The sequence below is a fragment of the Staurois parvus genome, unplaced genomic scaffold, assembly GCF_062004578.1.
Source record: "Staurois parvus isolate SC_StPar_1 unplaced genomic scaffold, SC_StPar_1.0 ptg000842l, whole genome shotgun sequence".
Taxonomy (NCBI): domain Eukaryota; kingdom Metazoa; phylum Chordata; class Amphibia; order Anura; family Ranidae; genus Staurois; species Staurois parvus.
This window is the reverse complement of record NW_028318638.1, coordinates 1,872,129-1,886,095: the sequence shown is the minus strand read 5'-3', so window position 1 is coordinate 1,886,095 and position 13,967 is coordinate 1,872,129. Positions and strand designations below refer to the sequence as shown.

The following is a 13,967-nucleotide window of genomic DNA, read 5'->3' as shown; positions in this document are numbered from 1 at the left end:
TTCATGAGGTATAGCATACATCAAGAAAAAGGCACATAAGTAAAAAAAAACAGAATCATAGAAAAAGAAAGTTCGAGTACATGAATGAGGTAGGCAGTACAACTACACAACCAACAAAGATACCATGCCAATAAATCTATGATAACCCATCAATCTAACAATAAATGCTGAAATGTCTTCCAACCATCCCATTTTCTGTTGAATAATTGCATCCTATCTAGCAATGTATATTGAATACGTTCCATGAGCATCACCATATCAACTCTCTGTAAAACAGAGGACAAAAGGCACTACTGGTGCCTTCCAATGAAGGGCAATGGCCCATAGGGTAGAGACACAGTGTGAATTAGCCTCTCATTACGTTGGCTGGGATCCCCGAAATGGGAGCTCCCAATAAAAAAATTATTATACATTATCTTATACATATGTGATTTGCATTTCCAGGTAGGGGGTGCATGTGGGCCACCCTACCTGCGCCGCTGATGGGGATGTCAATCGCCAAGTCCTGGACTGCGATTCCTGGCCGGGACTCGGTGATCATCTGCAGGGCTGAGAGGGAGAGATCTGTGTGTAAACAACACAGATCTCTCTCCTGTCACCATGGACATGCTGCTTTGTATCTCTCTGCACAGCAGAGAGACACAAAGCAGCATGTCTCCCAAGCAAAACACAGAACACAGTTAACCCTTTGATCGCCCCAGATTTCAGCCCCTTCCTGCCCAGTGTCATTAGTACAGTGTCATTAGTACAGTGTCAGTGCTTTTTATTAGCACTGATCACTGTATTGGTGTCAGTGGCAGTTAGTCGGTTCCCACCCAGTCTCAGAATTCTTGCTGCAGTCCTGCTATAAATCACTGATTGTCGCCATTACTAGTATTAAAAAAAATTAAAATTCCAGTATCTAAATCGCCATTTGTAGACGCTATAACTTTCACGTAAACCAATTAATATACGTGTTTTGGGATTTTTTTTTTTAGCAAAGACACGGAGCAGAATACATTTTGGCCTAAATTTATGATAAAATTTGATGTGTGTCAGAATGCCCACTACAGTCCCGTATAAGTCGCCGATCGCCGCCATTACTAGTAAACAAAAGACAAAAAAAATTCCAGTATCTATACCGCCATTTGTAGACGCTATAACTGTCACATAAACCAATTAATTTACACGTATTGGAATTTTTTTTAGCAAAGACATAATACAATTTGCCCTAAATTTATGACATAATGTGATTTTTTTTTTTTACATTTTTTTATTGGATATGTTTTATAGCAAAAAGTGAAAAATATTGTTTTTTTTATTTCAAAATTGTCAGTCTTCTTTTGTTTATAGCGCAAAAAATAAAAAATTAAAAAATGAATGCAGAGGCAATCAAATACCACCAAAAGAAAGCTCTCTTTGTTGGGAAAAAATATCATAAATGTAATTTATGTACAGCATTGCATGACCGCGCTTTTGTCGTGCCGTATCGCAAAAATTGGCCTGGTCAGGAAGGGGAGTGAATCCTCAGGGGGGCAAGTGGTTAATGCAGAGAATGCATTAAGGTAAAAAAAAACCCTTTTGCCTTTACAACCACTTTAGGTAAAATGTATACTCAAAGGAACTGTGGTAACATAATCATTAATTGTTCTAAAGTAAACTCGAAAAAATAAAACATTGGTTACATATAATTAATAATATACTAATAGTAATACTGTGAACTGTACTGGTATCTGCATCCTTAATATTTGGAACAAATCTCTGCTGTTCCCTCTGGACTCTAGGACCAGAGTTTCGGTGGAACAGTACCCTTTGTAGTGGTTGGACCAATTCAAGAATGAAGGATCCAGCTTGATAAAGACATAAACTACTGTTATAAATAAAACAGTATATGTGTTATTAACCATTGGTGGCTGCAAAAATGCATTAGCTTTCTGGGGGTGTACGCCATTTGGCGTCCTCCCGCACATGCGCAGTTCGCACGGTTGAAGAGCCGCGCAGCGGCGCGATCTATCACCGGCCGTGTACCTCAGACACGGCCGATGACAGATCTGAGTATCGGCCCCCGTTGCCGGTACCATGTGACCTGCTGTGACCAATCACAGCAGGTCACATGACAGTTGTATACAATGGATGGCTTCATTCATGCCATCCATTGTATACTAGTGTCTAGCTGTGAATGGTCACAGCAGGTCACATGCACATGTCATGTGATTGGCTGTGGCCAAATCACAGCTAAGCACAGAAAAAAAAACAAAAAACCTGAATGAATCGATGTCATTCAGGTAAATGCTTGCTTATAGCAAAGTAATTCTTTGCTATAAGCAAATTGTGTAAAAAAAAAAAAATACTGATCACTTCCCCAAAGTAGTACAATGTTACTATGGTAACATTGTACTACTTTGGTCATAGTAAAATATGAAAAAAAATCTTAAAAAAAAAAAAAAAAAATAATAAAAATTAAAAATAATAATAATAAAAAAAAATATATATATTTTTTCATACTGTCACCAGTCAGTGTCCCTGATCACCGCCATGCCAGTTATATGATGATGCTGTACTGCAGTGGTGACAGTATGTACAAAAAAAAATAGTGAAAATAATTTTTTTAATTTTTTAATTTTCCGAAAAATTATGACAAAAAAAATACAACTGCAAAAAACTCGCCATTCCTCTTATGAAGTACGTCGGACTGTCTACTCTGGAAAAAGGGGTCATTTGGGGGATATCTGTACTGTCCTGACATTTGGGGGATATCTGTACTGTTCTGACATTATTGGACCTCAAGAAATGAGATTGGCTGTCAGCACTTCAGGATTGATCAATATTCAGATCTATACCATAGTTTGTGAACTCTATAACTTTCCTACAAACTAAATAATACATCCTAATTTGGGTTATTTTCACCAAAGACATGTAGCAGAATACATCTCGGCCTAAATTTATGAAGAACAATTATTTATTTGTAAACTTTTATAACGTGTTTTTTTTTCAAACTTTTTGGTCTTTTTTTTATTAATTTAGCAAAAAATAAAAACCCCAGCGGTGATTAAATAGCACCAAAAGAAAGCTCTAGTTGTGTGAAGAAAATGATAAAATTTTAGTTTGGGTACAATGTTGTATGACCGCGCAATTGTCATTCAAAGTGTGAGAGCGCTGAAATGGTAAAAGTGCCCGGTATGGAAATGGTTAATGTACTCATAGCAATAAAGTAAAGTGTAGTGGTATCTGGCATCCTTATTCATCGGAAAAAATCCTTGATGTCACCTCTGAACTCTAGGACCCAGGAGGTCAGTGCCATCTGCAGTAGGAGGGCCAATTCAAGTATTTTGGCTATTGAGGGTTGATAGAGACCAGGGGTCTCCAAACTATGGCCCTCCAAGTGTTGGGGTTACAGGGCGGGTCAGTGTTAAGGTCACATGAGGTTAATATGTGGGTTTTTAGAAGGGGTAGTATGAGGGTTACAGGGGGAGGTTTGATGTGAGGGTTAGTATGAAGGATACAGGAAGGGTTAGTATGAGGGTTACAGGGATGATTGGTGTTGGGGCTACAGGGAGGGTCAGTGTTAAGGTTACATGGGGTTGGTGTGAAGGTTACAGGGAGAAATAGTGTGGGGGTTACAGGGATCGGTTGGTATGAGGATGTCAGGAAGGGCTGGAGCTGAGTGTTAGGCTGGCCATACATGGATCAAAAATCGATTGATTTTTCGTCTGAAAATCAGACCTAAGAATAATCGGACGATTTTTGCTCTGTTAGTGGGTCAATGGCACCGGCCGATTTTCGTGGTTCCTTCCCTTTTTTAGTGATCGGGCATGTTGGAAAATTTGTGAAAAATTACCTATTTTCGACTCAATGATGGTCAAATCGTATGATTGTTTTTCCGAACAGAATGTGCGCATTAGCCTTGACCTGGAAGGAACAGAAGTTTTACATATTATATGGGGTGAACTTGATGACTTGGTCGGCCGATTTTCGAAATCAATGATGGCAACCATGGGATTACAGAGCGAACGACGTTTCCGATTTTCGCACGAAAAATCATTCGGAATTCAAACCATGTATGGCCTGCATTAGATTTAGATCCCCTTTCCCCCCACAGATTTGACTCATTGTTCTCTCCTAGAACAGGATTCTCCAAACTATGGCCCTCTAGGTGTTGAGGAACTGCAAGTCCCATGAGGCCTTGGAAGACTCTGACAGCCACAGGCAAGACACCCAGAGTCATGATGGGACTTGTAGTACTTCAACAGCTGGAGGGCCATAGTTTGGAGACCCCTCATATAGACAACATATTATATTCTTTTTTCATTTTTGGTAGAGTAAGGAGTTATTAAAAAAAACCATGTCAGTTTTTTTTCCCATCTGTGTCCCATTGGTGAAATTTCTCTTCCCTTCCTGTCCTGTAAAGACAACAGGAAGTCAGGGAAAATCTTTCCAATGTGAGGGAAATCAGCTCTAACATCTGATTGGATGCAGGCACCCCATGTGGCTTTTTTGGCCATCTTGTGTCAGGCAGAATCTATTTAAGACTCTGGTTCGCAGGTTTGGTATACATTTTTGCAAGTATCCGTTTAGGGACAAGATACCCGTCTGTCAGGGACAGTGCTTAGCATCAAGGAAAGTAGGAAAAAAGCAGGGACATGCCATCCTTCCTGGAAGCCTCCCATTTGGTTATGGACTGACCAGGCAGTATTATGCTCCTTTGAGACAGACGCTGTTGGCACCCTTGAGTCTTCAATCCACTGCCTCATCGCTGTTACCATTTGTGGGTGCTCCCGGTTGGGTTGCCTTCCCACCAGGTCTGTCATGTATTGCTGGACTTTTGTTACAATATATTCCTCTTACTGCACTTGGACTCCGTGTGTTTTCTGCCCGTTGCATCACGTTGCACCTATCCACAATATTGTCAAGTATCTCCCTAATAGGGACACAGACAGGAAACTAAAACAGACAAGGATACTAAGCCCTCACCACTCTAAAATAAAAGTTTTGGCTTTAGATATACTTTAGCTTCGACTAAACTTCACTGATAACTTTGGGCCTTACAAAAGTAGAACATTGTTCTTGACAGTCACAGAAAAGCTGTCCCTACACCATTAGAATTTCATGTGAAGAAAATCATTTTCAGAATGTTAGATTTTGTAATGGTCAGTTGGTCAAACTGATGTTCTCTTGAAATTGTAGCTGCGAAAAAATACAAAGGAGAAAGATGTTTTCATACATATTGTCATGGAACCTGCTTAATATACCGTATCTGGGATTCCATTCAAGTAGTGGGTTTGGACAAAATGTTAAGGGATTACAATAGAAATTAGTTGACTCAATGATGGCAAAAAATAATGTTCTGATAAATTTTTCTATGAATGTTCAAAAGAAAATCTAACCGTGCATGGCCAACCCAATCATCAAATCAGTCCATCAATCCTGACATTGCGGTTTGTGGATTCTGGTTGAATAATCTAATAGTGGTGGACAACATGGCCTAGTATGGGCACCGTGTTCTATGGTAAATTGTCATATTTGCCACCCCAGATTTCCGCTTATTTCTGCATTTTAACTTGCGTAGAGGACATTACCATTTAATTCTGAACTGACCAGCAAACAGACTTCTCCTCACCATCTTCTCATAATGAATATTTCCTGTCGAAATGAGTTCCTTTCAGCTTATACTGAGCGATTACATGATTTGGCCTCTGGCGTTCCTGCAGACATGCTTAGAATAACTACTCAGCTCTCTCACTGTGTATTAATTTAAGGTCTGTTTTTAGCTCAGAGAATTAGGAGGCTAAAGCCTTCCAGTTACCCACAAATAAACTTTTTTTTTTTTTTTTAACCACAATGAAAAAAAATTAATACTAATGGATCGTTCAGTGACCTGTAAAATTATAAATGACAATTGTGGGCATCCTGAGTACCATTTTCCAAAGCGTCTGGCATTCTGCTTCGCCTATAGCAACCAATAACATTTCAGTGTCTCAGTGTTCTATGGGAAAGTCAAAGGTTGATTCTTATGGGTTGCAATGCTTCCTGTAGGAGTTTTATAATATGAGACACCTGTTTTTGATTACAAGTACATGTTACTACTAAATACAAAAAAAAAATCAATTTTTCCGTCACCAGTCTGATTGCATTAAATGGATTTCTGGTTGATTTTGTGGACAACGGCACTTTGCATAATAACGTCTTATGTATGGGTATTCTGTCTACCATCTCTACAGCTCAAGTCCATCTAACTGAACTTCCAATATCTAAAAGTTAGGTGCCTCTATCCGAGCTTTTCTTTCTACATGTCATGACTACATCTGAGCCTCTGTTCTCTACGGGCCAAGTGCCTACATCTGAGCTTCTGCTCTCTACAAGTCAGGTGCCTACATCTGAGCTTCTGTTCTGTACAGGCCAGGTGCCTACATCTGAGCTTCTGTTTTCTACAAGTCAGGTGCCTACATCTAAGCTTCTACTCTCTGCAAGTCAGGTGTCTTCATCTGAGCTTCTGTTCTTTACAAGTCAGGTGCCTACATCTGAACTTCTGTTCTCTACAAGTCAGGTGCCTTCACCTGAGCTTCTGTTCTCTACAAATCAGGTGCCTACATCTGAGCTTCTGTTCTCTACAAGTCAGGTGCCTTCATCTGAGCTTCTGTTCTCTACAAGTCAGGTGCCTTCATCTGAGCTTCTGTTCTCTACAAGTCAGGTGCCTACATCTGAGCTTCTATTCCCTACAAGTCAGGTGCCTACATCTGAGCTTTTGTTCTCTACAAGTTAGGTGCCTACATCTAAGCTTCTACTCTCTACAAGTCAGCTGTCTTCATCTGAGCTTCTACTCTCTACACGTCAGGTGCCTACATCTAAGCTTCTACTCTCTACAAGTCAGGTGTCTTCATCTGAGCTTCTGTTCTTTACAAGTCAGGTGCCTACATCTGAACTTCTGTTCTCTACAAGTCAGGTGCCTTCATCTGAGCTTCTGTTCTCTACAAGTCAGGTGCCTACATCTGAGCTTCTATTCACTACAAGTCAGGTGCCTACATCTGAGCTTTTGTTCTCTACAAGTTAGGTACCTACATCTAAGCTTCTACTCTCTACAAGTCAGTTGTCTTCATCTGAGCTTCTGTTCTCTACAAGTCAGGTGCCTACATCTAAGCTTCTACTCTCTACAAGTCAGTTGTCTTCATCTGAGCTTCTGTTCTCTACAAGTCAGGTGCCTACATCTAAGCTTCTATTCTCTACAAGTCAGGTGTCTTCATCTGAGCTTCTGTTCTTTACAAGTCAGGTGCCTACATCTGAGCTTCTGTTCTTTACGAGTCAGGTGCCTACATCTGAGCTTCTGTTCTCTACAAGTCAGATGCCTAAATCTGAGCTTCTGTTCCCTACAAGTCAGGTGCCTAAATCTGAGCTTCTGTTCTGTACAGGTCAGGTGCCTACATCTAAGCTTCTACTCTCTACAAGTCAGGTGTCTTCATATGAGCTTCTGTTCTTTACAAATCAGATGCCTATATCTGAGCTTCTGTTCTTTAGAAGTCAGGTGCCTACATCTGAGCTTCTGTTCACTACAAGTCAGATGCCTACATCTGAGCTTCTGTTCTCTACAAGTCAGATGCCTACATCTGAGCTTCTGTTCTCTACAAGTCAGGTGCCTACATCTGAGCTTCTGTTCTCTACAGGTCAGGTGCCTACATCCGAGCTTCTGTTCTCTACAGGTCAGGTGCCTACATCCGAGCTTCTGTTCTCTACAGGTCAGGCGCCTCTATATGAGCTTCTATTCTCTACAGGTCAGGCACCTCCGTCTGCCCTTCTCTCTATAAGCCAGGTAACTTTAATGGAGCTTTTGCTTGCTATAGGTTGGATGCCTCTGCCTGAGATTATGCTCACTACAGGCCAGGTGTGTCTATCTGAGCTTCTGCTTACAGCAGGTTGAGTTTCTGCTTTCTATAGGTCAAATGCCCCTATTTGGTTTCTAGTCGCTACAAGTCAGGGGCCTGTATCTGAATACTATTCTCTAAGGTTCAGGTGCCTATTACTTAGCTACTGCTCTCTACAGATTGGGTACCTCCATCTGAGCCTCTGCTCTCTACAGGTCAGGCATCTTTGTCTTAGCATCTCCTCTCTACCAGAAGGTGCCTCTTTCTAAACTAATTTTTTTCTGCAATCAAGTGTCTCTTTCTGCACTTCTCTCTACAAATTAAGTGTAAATTCTTCTTGCTACAGGTCAGGTTGCTCTAACTGAATATCTGCTTACAGTATGTCAGATGCCTCTAATAGAGTTTCTACTCTCTACAAATCAGGTGCCTGGACCTGAGACTCTTCTCTACAGATTAGGTGCCTCTGTCTGAACTTCTACTTTCTACAGGCCAGGGGATTAGGGACAAGTTCAGGTGCTTCTATTCAAGCTATTACTCTCTACAGGTCTGGTGCCTCCGTTTGAGCATTTGCTTTCTGCTGATTAGGTACCGTAGTCTGAGCTTCTGCTCACTACAAGTCAGGTAGCTTTATCCAAACGTTTGCTCGCTATATGTCACATGCTGCTATATGAGCTCTATTCTCTACAGGTCATGTGGCTTGGTCTGTGATTTCTAGTTTCTACAGGTCAGGTGCCACTATCTTAATTTTTGTTCTCTACAGATCAGGAGGATTTTACTATTTACAAATCATGTGTTTTTTTATCTGAGGTACTACTCCTACAGGTCAGGTGCCTCAGCTATGTACAGGTCAGGTACTTCTACCTATTTAAATATCTGATTTTTATAGCTTAGTTGCCTCTGTCTAGTCTACTCTCTAAGGTCTTATGCTCATACCCATCTGAAACTTTAACCTTTACAGGTCACCAACTTCTGTCTTAGCTTCTACTTTCTACAGGCAGGTGTCTTATCTAAACTTCAGTAGAATTCTGTACAGGTCTGGGGGTTCTATCCAAATTTATAATGTTTGCATGTCGGTTAACTTTTAGCCTTTACTATCTACAACTATCTCTGAGCCACTGTTCAGATCAGATAATGCTTTCTATCTCACATTACACTTTCTATAAGTTATGTGTCTCTATCTATCTATCTACAGTCATGGCCAAAAATATTGTTACCCTTGCATTTCTATCAGATTATGCACCACTTCGCCCCAAAAATTGTTGCAATTACAAATGTTTAGGCATTCTCATGTTTATTTCTTTTGTTTGTATTGGTATGACACAAAAAAGTGGAGAAACAAAAACCCACATCTGACACATTCCATGCAAAAGCCCCGAAAGATGGACTGGACAAAATGATTGGTACCTTCTCAAGATTGTAAGAAATAATTGCATTCAAAGTTTGTGTTGCTCCTATAATTTGCAGTTAAACTCACCTGTATCAATTAACAGATCCTAATGTTCTTGTGTCCACTGTGCGCAACATTGTCAAAAAGTTTACAGCCCATGGCAGCTAATCACCCTGGACATGGGCCTAAGAGGAAAATTGATAAAGATTGCAATGAAGGATTGTTCGAATGGTGGCTAAGGAACCTCGATCAACTTCCAGACAAATTCAAGCTGACCTTCAGGCACTATACGTCAACATCTGAATGAAAAGGGACGCTATGATAGGAGACCCAGGAGGACCCCACTGCTGACACAGAAATATAAAAAAGCCATATTGGAGTTTGCCAAAACTTGCCTGAGGAAGCCAAAATCTTTTTGGGAGAATGTGCTGTGGACAGACGAAACAAAATTACACCATTTTGGTAAAGCCCATCATTCTACTGTTTTCAGAAAAGGCTATGAGGCCTTTGAAGAAAAGAATACAATAAGCCATGGTGGAGGTTCACTGAGCCTTGCTGTTTCAGGCACTGGATGTTTGGATCGTGTGCATGGCATTATGAAATCTGAGGAATACCAAAGAATTCTGGGGTGCAATGTAGGGCCCAGTGTCAGATAGTTGGGTCTCCCTCAGAGGTCATGGGTCTTACAGCAGGACAATGACCCAAAGCAAATGTCAAAAAGCACCCAGAAATGGTTTAGGACAAAGCGCTGGAGAGTACTGAACTGGCCAGCAATGAGCCCAGATCTAACTCCCACAGAGCACCTGTGGAGCGATCTCAACACAGCAATTGGGAAAAGGAACCCTTCCAATCTGAGAGACCTGGAGCAGTTGGTGAAAGAAGACTCCAGTAGAGAGGTATAAGAAACTCACTGATGTTTAAAGGAAGCAATTCATTTCAGTTAATTTTTCCAAGGGGCGTGCTACCAAATATTAAATTGAGGGTTCCAATAATTTTGTCCAGTTCATTTTTGGGGTTCTGCATGTAATGTGTCATATTTGGCATTTTGTTTCTCCATCGATCTATCCAGGCTTCTAACCTCTGCAGGTCAGAAGCCCCTGAGCTTTTAATCTCTACAGACCAGGTTCCTCTCCTCATCTTCCTTCCTAATCTCTATTGGTCAGGTAACTCTGAGTTTCCAAGCTCTATAGGTCAGGTGGCAGTACTGTTTCTACACAAATTTGTGTTTTGTTTCACCAAAAGTTTGAGTTTATTTGAAATTTTTAGACAGCATTAGAAGATGCATAAAAATGTCACATGAAACAACAGTGTATACAAAGGTGTAACCATGGGTGAAGAACATCAGCACCCATTTTGTAAAGGTATGTTTAGGTTACGCAACATGGGTTGTGATAAAATGAAAATCAAGCACAGGATGTAGAAAGACCAGAAATTTCAATGAACAATGCTTTGTGGTAGAAATTGTCGCTTTGAAAGCATTGGGGGGGAGGGAAGGGCCAGGGTGCCACTGGTTCATGGCTAAGGCAGAAGAGAAGTGGAGAAAGACTAAAAAGCTAGGGTGAGGTTAGGAGAGACAATGGGAAACAAAGGTGGAGAGAGGATGGCCTACCTGGGGAAGAGAAAGGGAAGGGGAAAAAGGAGGAGGGGAGGGTGGGTTAGGAAATAACCCCACATGGGCCGTTGGTCAAAAGGGTGATCATGAGTAGTCACACCGAGACCAGAGATCTATCTATGCCTAGGTGAGCATTGTAGGATATCCAGGGGTCCCAGACCTTCACAAACCTATGAGTCTTGAAGTATGGAAGTTAGCTTCTCATTGACCATAGTACCCATCAATCTGTGTTGGACTTAGGAGTAATTGATGAATGGTTGTTTCCAAGCTCTAGTCTTTTGAACTGCGAGGAACAAAAATTTCACCAGCGTCTGCTGAGGTTTAGTAAGGGACAGGATTGGCTTGTGTAGCAAAGCTACCCCGGGATTACAGGCAAGGTTGTGTTTTGTACTGGGTCACATGACTTCTCCAACTTTTAAGAATCTCTTCATCTTAACTTTTTATGGGTTAACAAAGTGTGGGAGAGGTGCTGGTTTGCTCCCGGTTTATAAAACTATAAGCTAATTTATTATATATGGTCATCACAAAGATTGTTTATCAATATAATGTCCTATGAAAATCTTTTAAATTCAATTGCAACTTACTGTCTTTCAACTACCACCTCTATGCCGACGACACACAAATCTATCTCTCAACCCCCCACCTCACCCCCTCGGTCTCTGCCCAAATCACACACCTACTGAGCGACATATCAGACTGGATGTCGCTCCACTTCCTTAAACTGAACCTCTCCAAAACCGAGTTTCTTGTCTTCCCCCCAGCCCGGACACCACCCCCCATTGACTTCTCCATCACATCCAACAACGCCAATATCAAACCCGCCCCGCAGGCCAGAGTACTTGGTGTCATTCTGGACTCCAACCTATCCTTCCAACCCCAAGTCCAATCTTTAAAAAACTCGTGCAGACTCCACCTCCGCAACATCGCCAAAATACGCACGTTCCTAACCCCAGAAACCACTAAACAGCTCATCCACTCCCTCATCATATCACGACTCGACTACTGCAACTCCCTCCTCACTGGCCTGCCCCGCCGCTGCCTATCCCCACTTCAGTCCATCCTGAATATGGCTGCCAGACTCATTCACCTTTCCAACCGCTCCATTTCCGCCTCCTCCCTCTGCCAATCCCTCCACTGGCTTCCGATTGTGCAACGGATCAAATTCAAAATCCTAACACTGACGTACAAAGCCGTCCACCATACTGCCCCGAACTACATCACTGACCTAATATCCAAGTACCACCCAACATGCACACTCCGCTCCTCACAAGACCTCCTTCTCTCTAGTTCCCTGGTCTCCTCCTCCCATGCCCGCCTCCAGGACTTCTCCAGGGTGTCACCCTTCCTCTGGAACTCCCTGCCCCAACCCATCAGATTATCAGCTACTCTCCTCTCCTTTAGGCGCACCCTGAAAACCCATCTCTTCAGGGAAGCCTACCCCACCCCCTGCTAACCTGCCGACCTCCTCCACTCTTCCTACCACCCCATCCCCCACAGCTATCTCCTCCTGTGCCACCATCCCCTCCCTCCTAGATTGTAAGCTCCAAAGAGCAGGGCCCTCAATCCTCTCATGTTTTGCATTGTATTGGTATTGTTCTGTCACATGTTCTGTCCCCCTTTGTACTGTACAGCGCTGAGCGAACTATTGGCGCTTTATAAATACTGTATAATAATAATAATACTGTAATGAATTTTTGGAATTCAACACAACCTGCCATGCTTCAAATATCCCTTTTAATTTTGTCCTGTTTTTCTTCCAGGGGCTGAGGAATCTGTCAAGGATTGAACAACACATGAAATAATCCTTTCCAGAAAAGAATGTTTCTGCAGAATTCCTAGCATTGCCAAGAGTATCTTATGTTTTTTCCTGCTCGTGGTCCAGCTTTCAAATATTGTGGGATGCCCTTCGCGTCATCAATGCTATTGTAGGTTGCTCTCCAGCCTTTGTAGTGCTGAAACAGTAGTTCTTCAGGAATAATAAGAAGCTGTAGAAAAATAACACCTTCATCTTTACGATTACTTTCCACCAGATAATAGTTAATATATCTTGTACCGGTCACCATGGATGACGCATTCAGAGATCGGACTGCTTTTATACGAGGAGCCAAAGACATAGCCAAGGAAGTTAAGAGACATGCAACCAAAAAAGTTGGGAAAGGCGTGGATAAGATGCAAGATGAATACACGAAACGTTCCTACACTCGATTCGAAGAAGATGATGATGATGACTACCAGCCACAAGATGGATACTACCGAGGAGATCCTCTCAACGATGATGAGGGAGGGTCCAGTGATGCCACTGAAGGCCACGATGAGGATGATGAAATCTACGAGGGAGAGTATCAAGGCATTCCTAGGGCTGATTCAATGAAAGGAGATCACCTCACTGATAATCAACAACTCGTTACTGAATTCAAAGACTTTGCTGATCTGGAAGGGCAAAAGAGGAAGGACAAGGAGGAGCTGGCACAGCAGTATGAGGTGATCCTTCAAGAATGTGGACATGGACGATTTCAGTGGACCCTCTACTTCGTGCTAGGACTTGCCCTCATGGCAGATGGAGTAGAAATTTTTGTAGTTGGATTTGTTTTGCCCAGTGCAGAGAAGGACATGTGCTTGTCTGACTCCAACAAAGGCATGCTCGGTAAGTCTGTCTGCTGTACCAATTCAATTTGTTTCATTGTACTGCACTGCTGAAATTGTTCTGTAACTGAAACTAGGGTTTTTTTCTCTCAGAGAACAGGTAAGGGTTCTCCCCTCTTTTGAGTCACCCCTTGTCTCCACCTCCTACCCACCTTCAAGTACCGTCCTGTGGTTCCACCTCCTACCCACCTTCAAGTACCGTCCTGTGGTTCCACCCCCTACCCACCTTCAAGTACCGTCCTGTTGTTCCACCCCTTACCCATCTTTCAGTACCATCCTGTGGTTCCACCCCCTACCCACCTTCAAGTACCATCCTGTGGTTCCACCTTACCCACCTTCAAGTACCGTCCCGTGGTTCCACCTTACCCACCTTCAAGTACCGTCCTGTGGTTCCACCCCCTACCCACCTTCAAGTACCGTCCTGTGGTTCCACCCCCTACCCACCTTCAAGTACCGTCCTGTGGTTCCACCCCCTACCCACCTTCAAGTACCG

General features: G+C 42.3%; 1 protein-coding gene across 1 annotated transcript in view; it reads left to right on the top strand.

The window, feature by feature from the left end:
* The window catches only part of SV2A (synaptic vesicle glycoprotein 2A), a 230,954-nt gene that overhangs the window by 71,840 nt on the left and 145,147 nt on the right, over positions 1-13,967 (top strand). The window contains exon 2 of the mRNA XM_089655505.1: positions 12,592-13,475. Within this exon, the coding sequence (XP_089511631.1) occupies positions 12,893-13,475 (583 nt within the window). The 5' untranslated portion in view covers positions 12,592-12,892. The remainder of the gene's footprint in view (positions 1-12,591; positions 13,476-13,967) is intronic.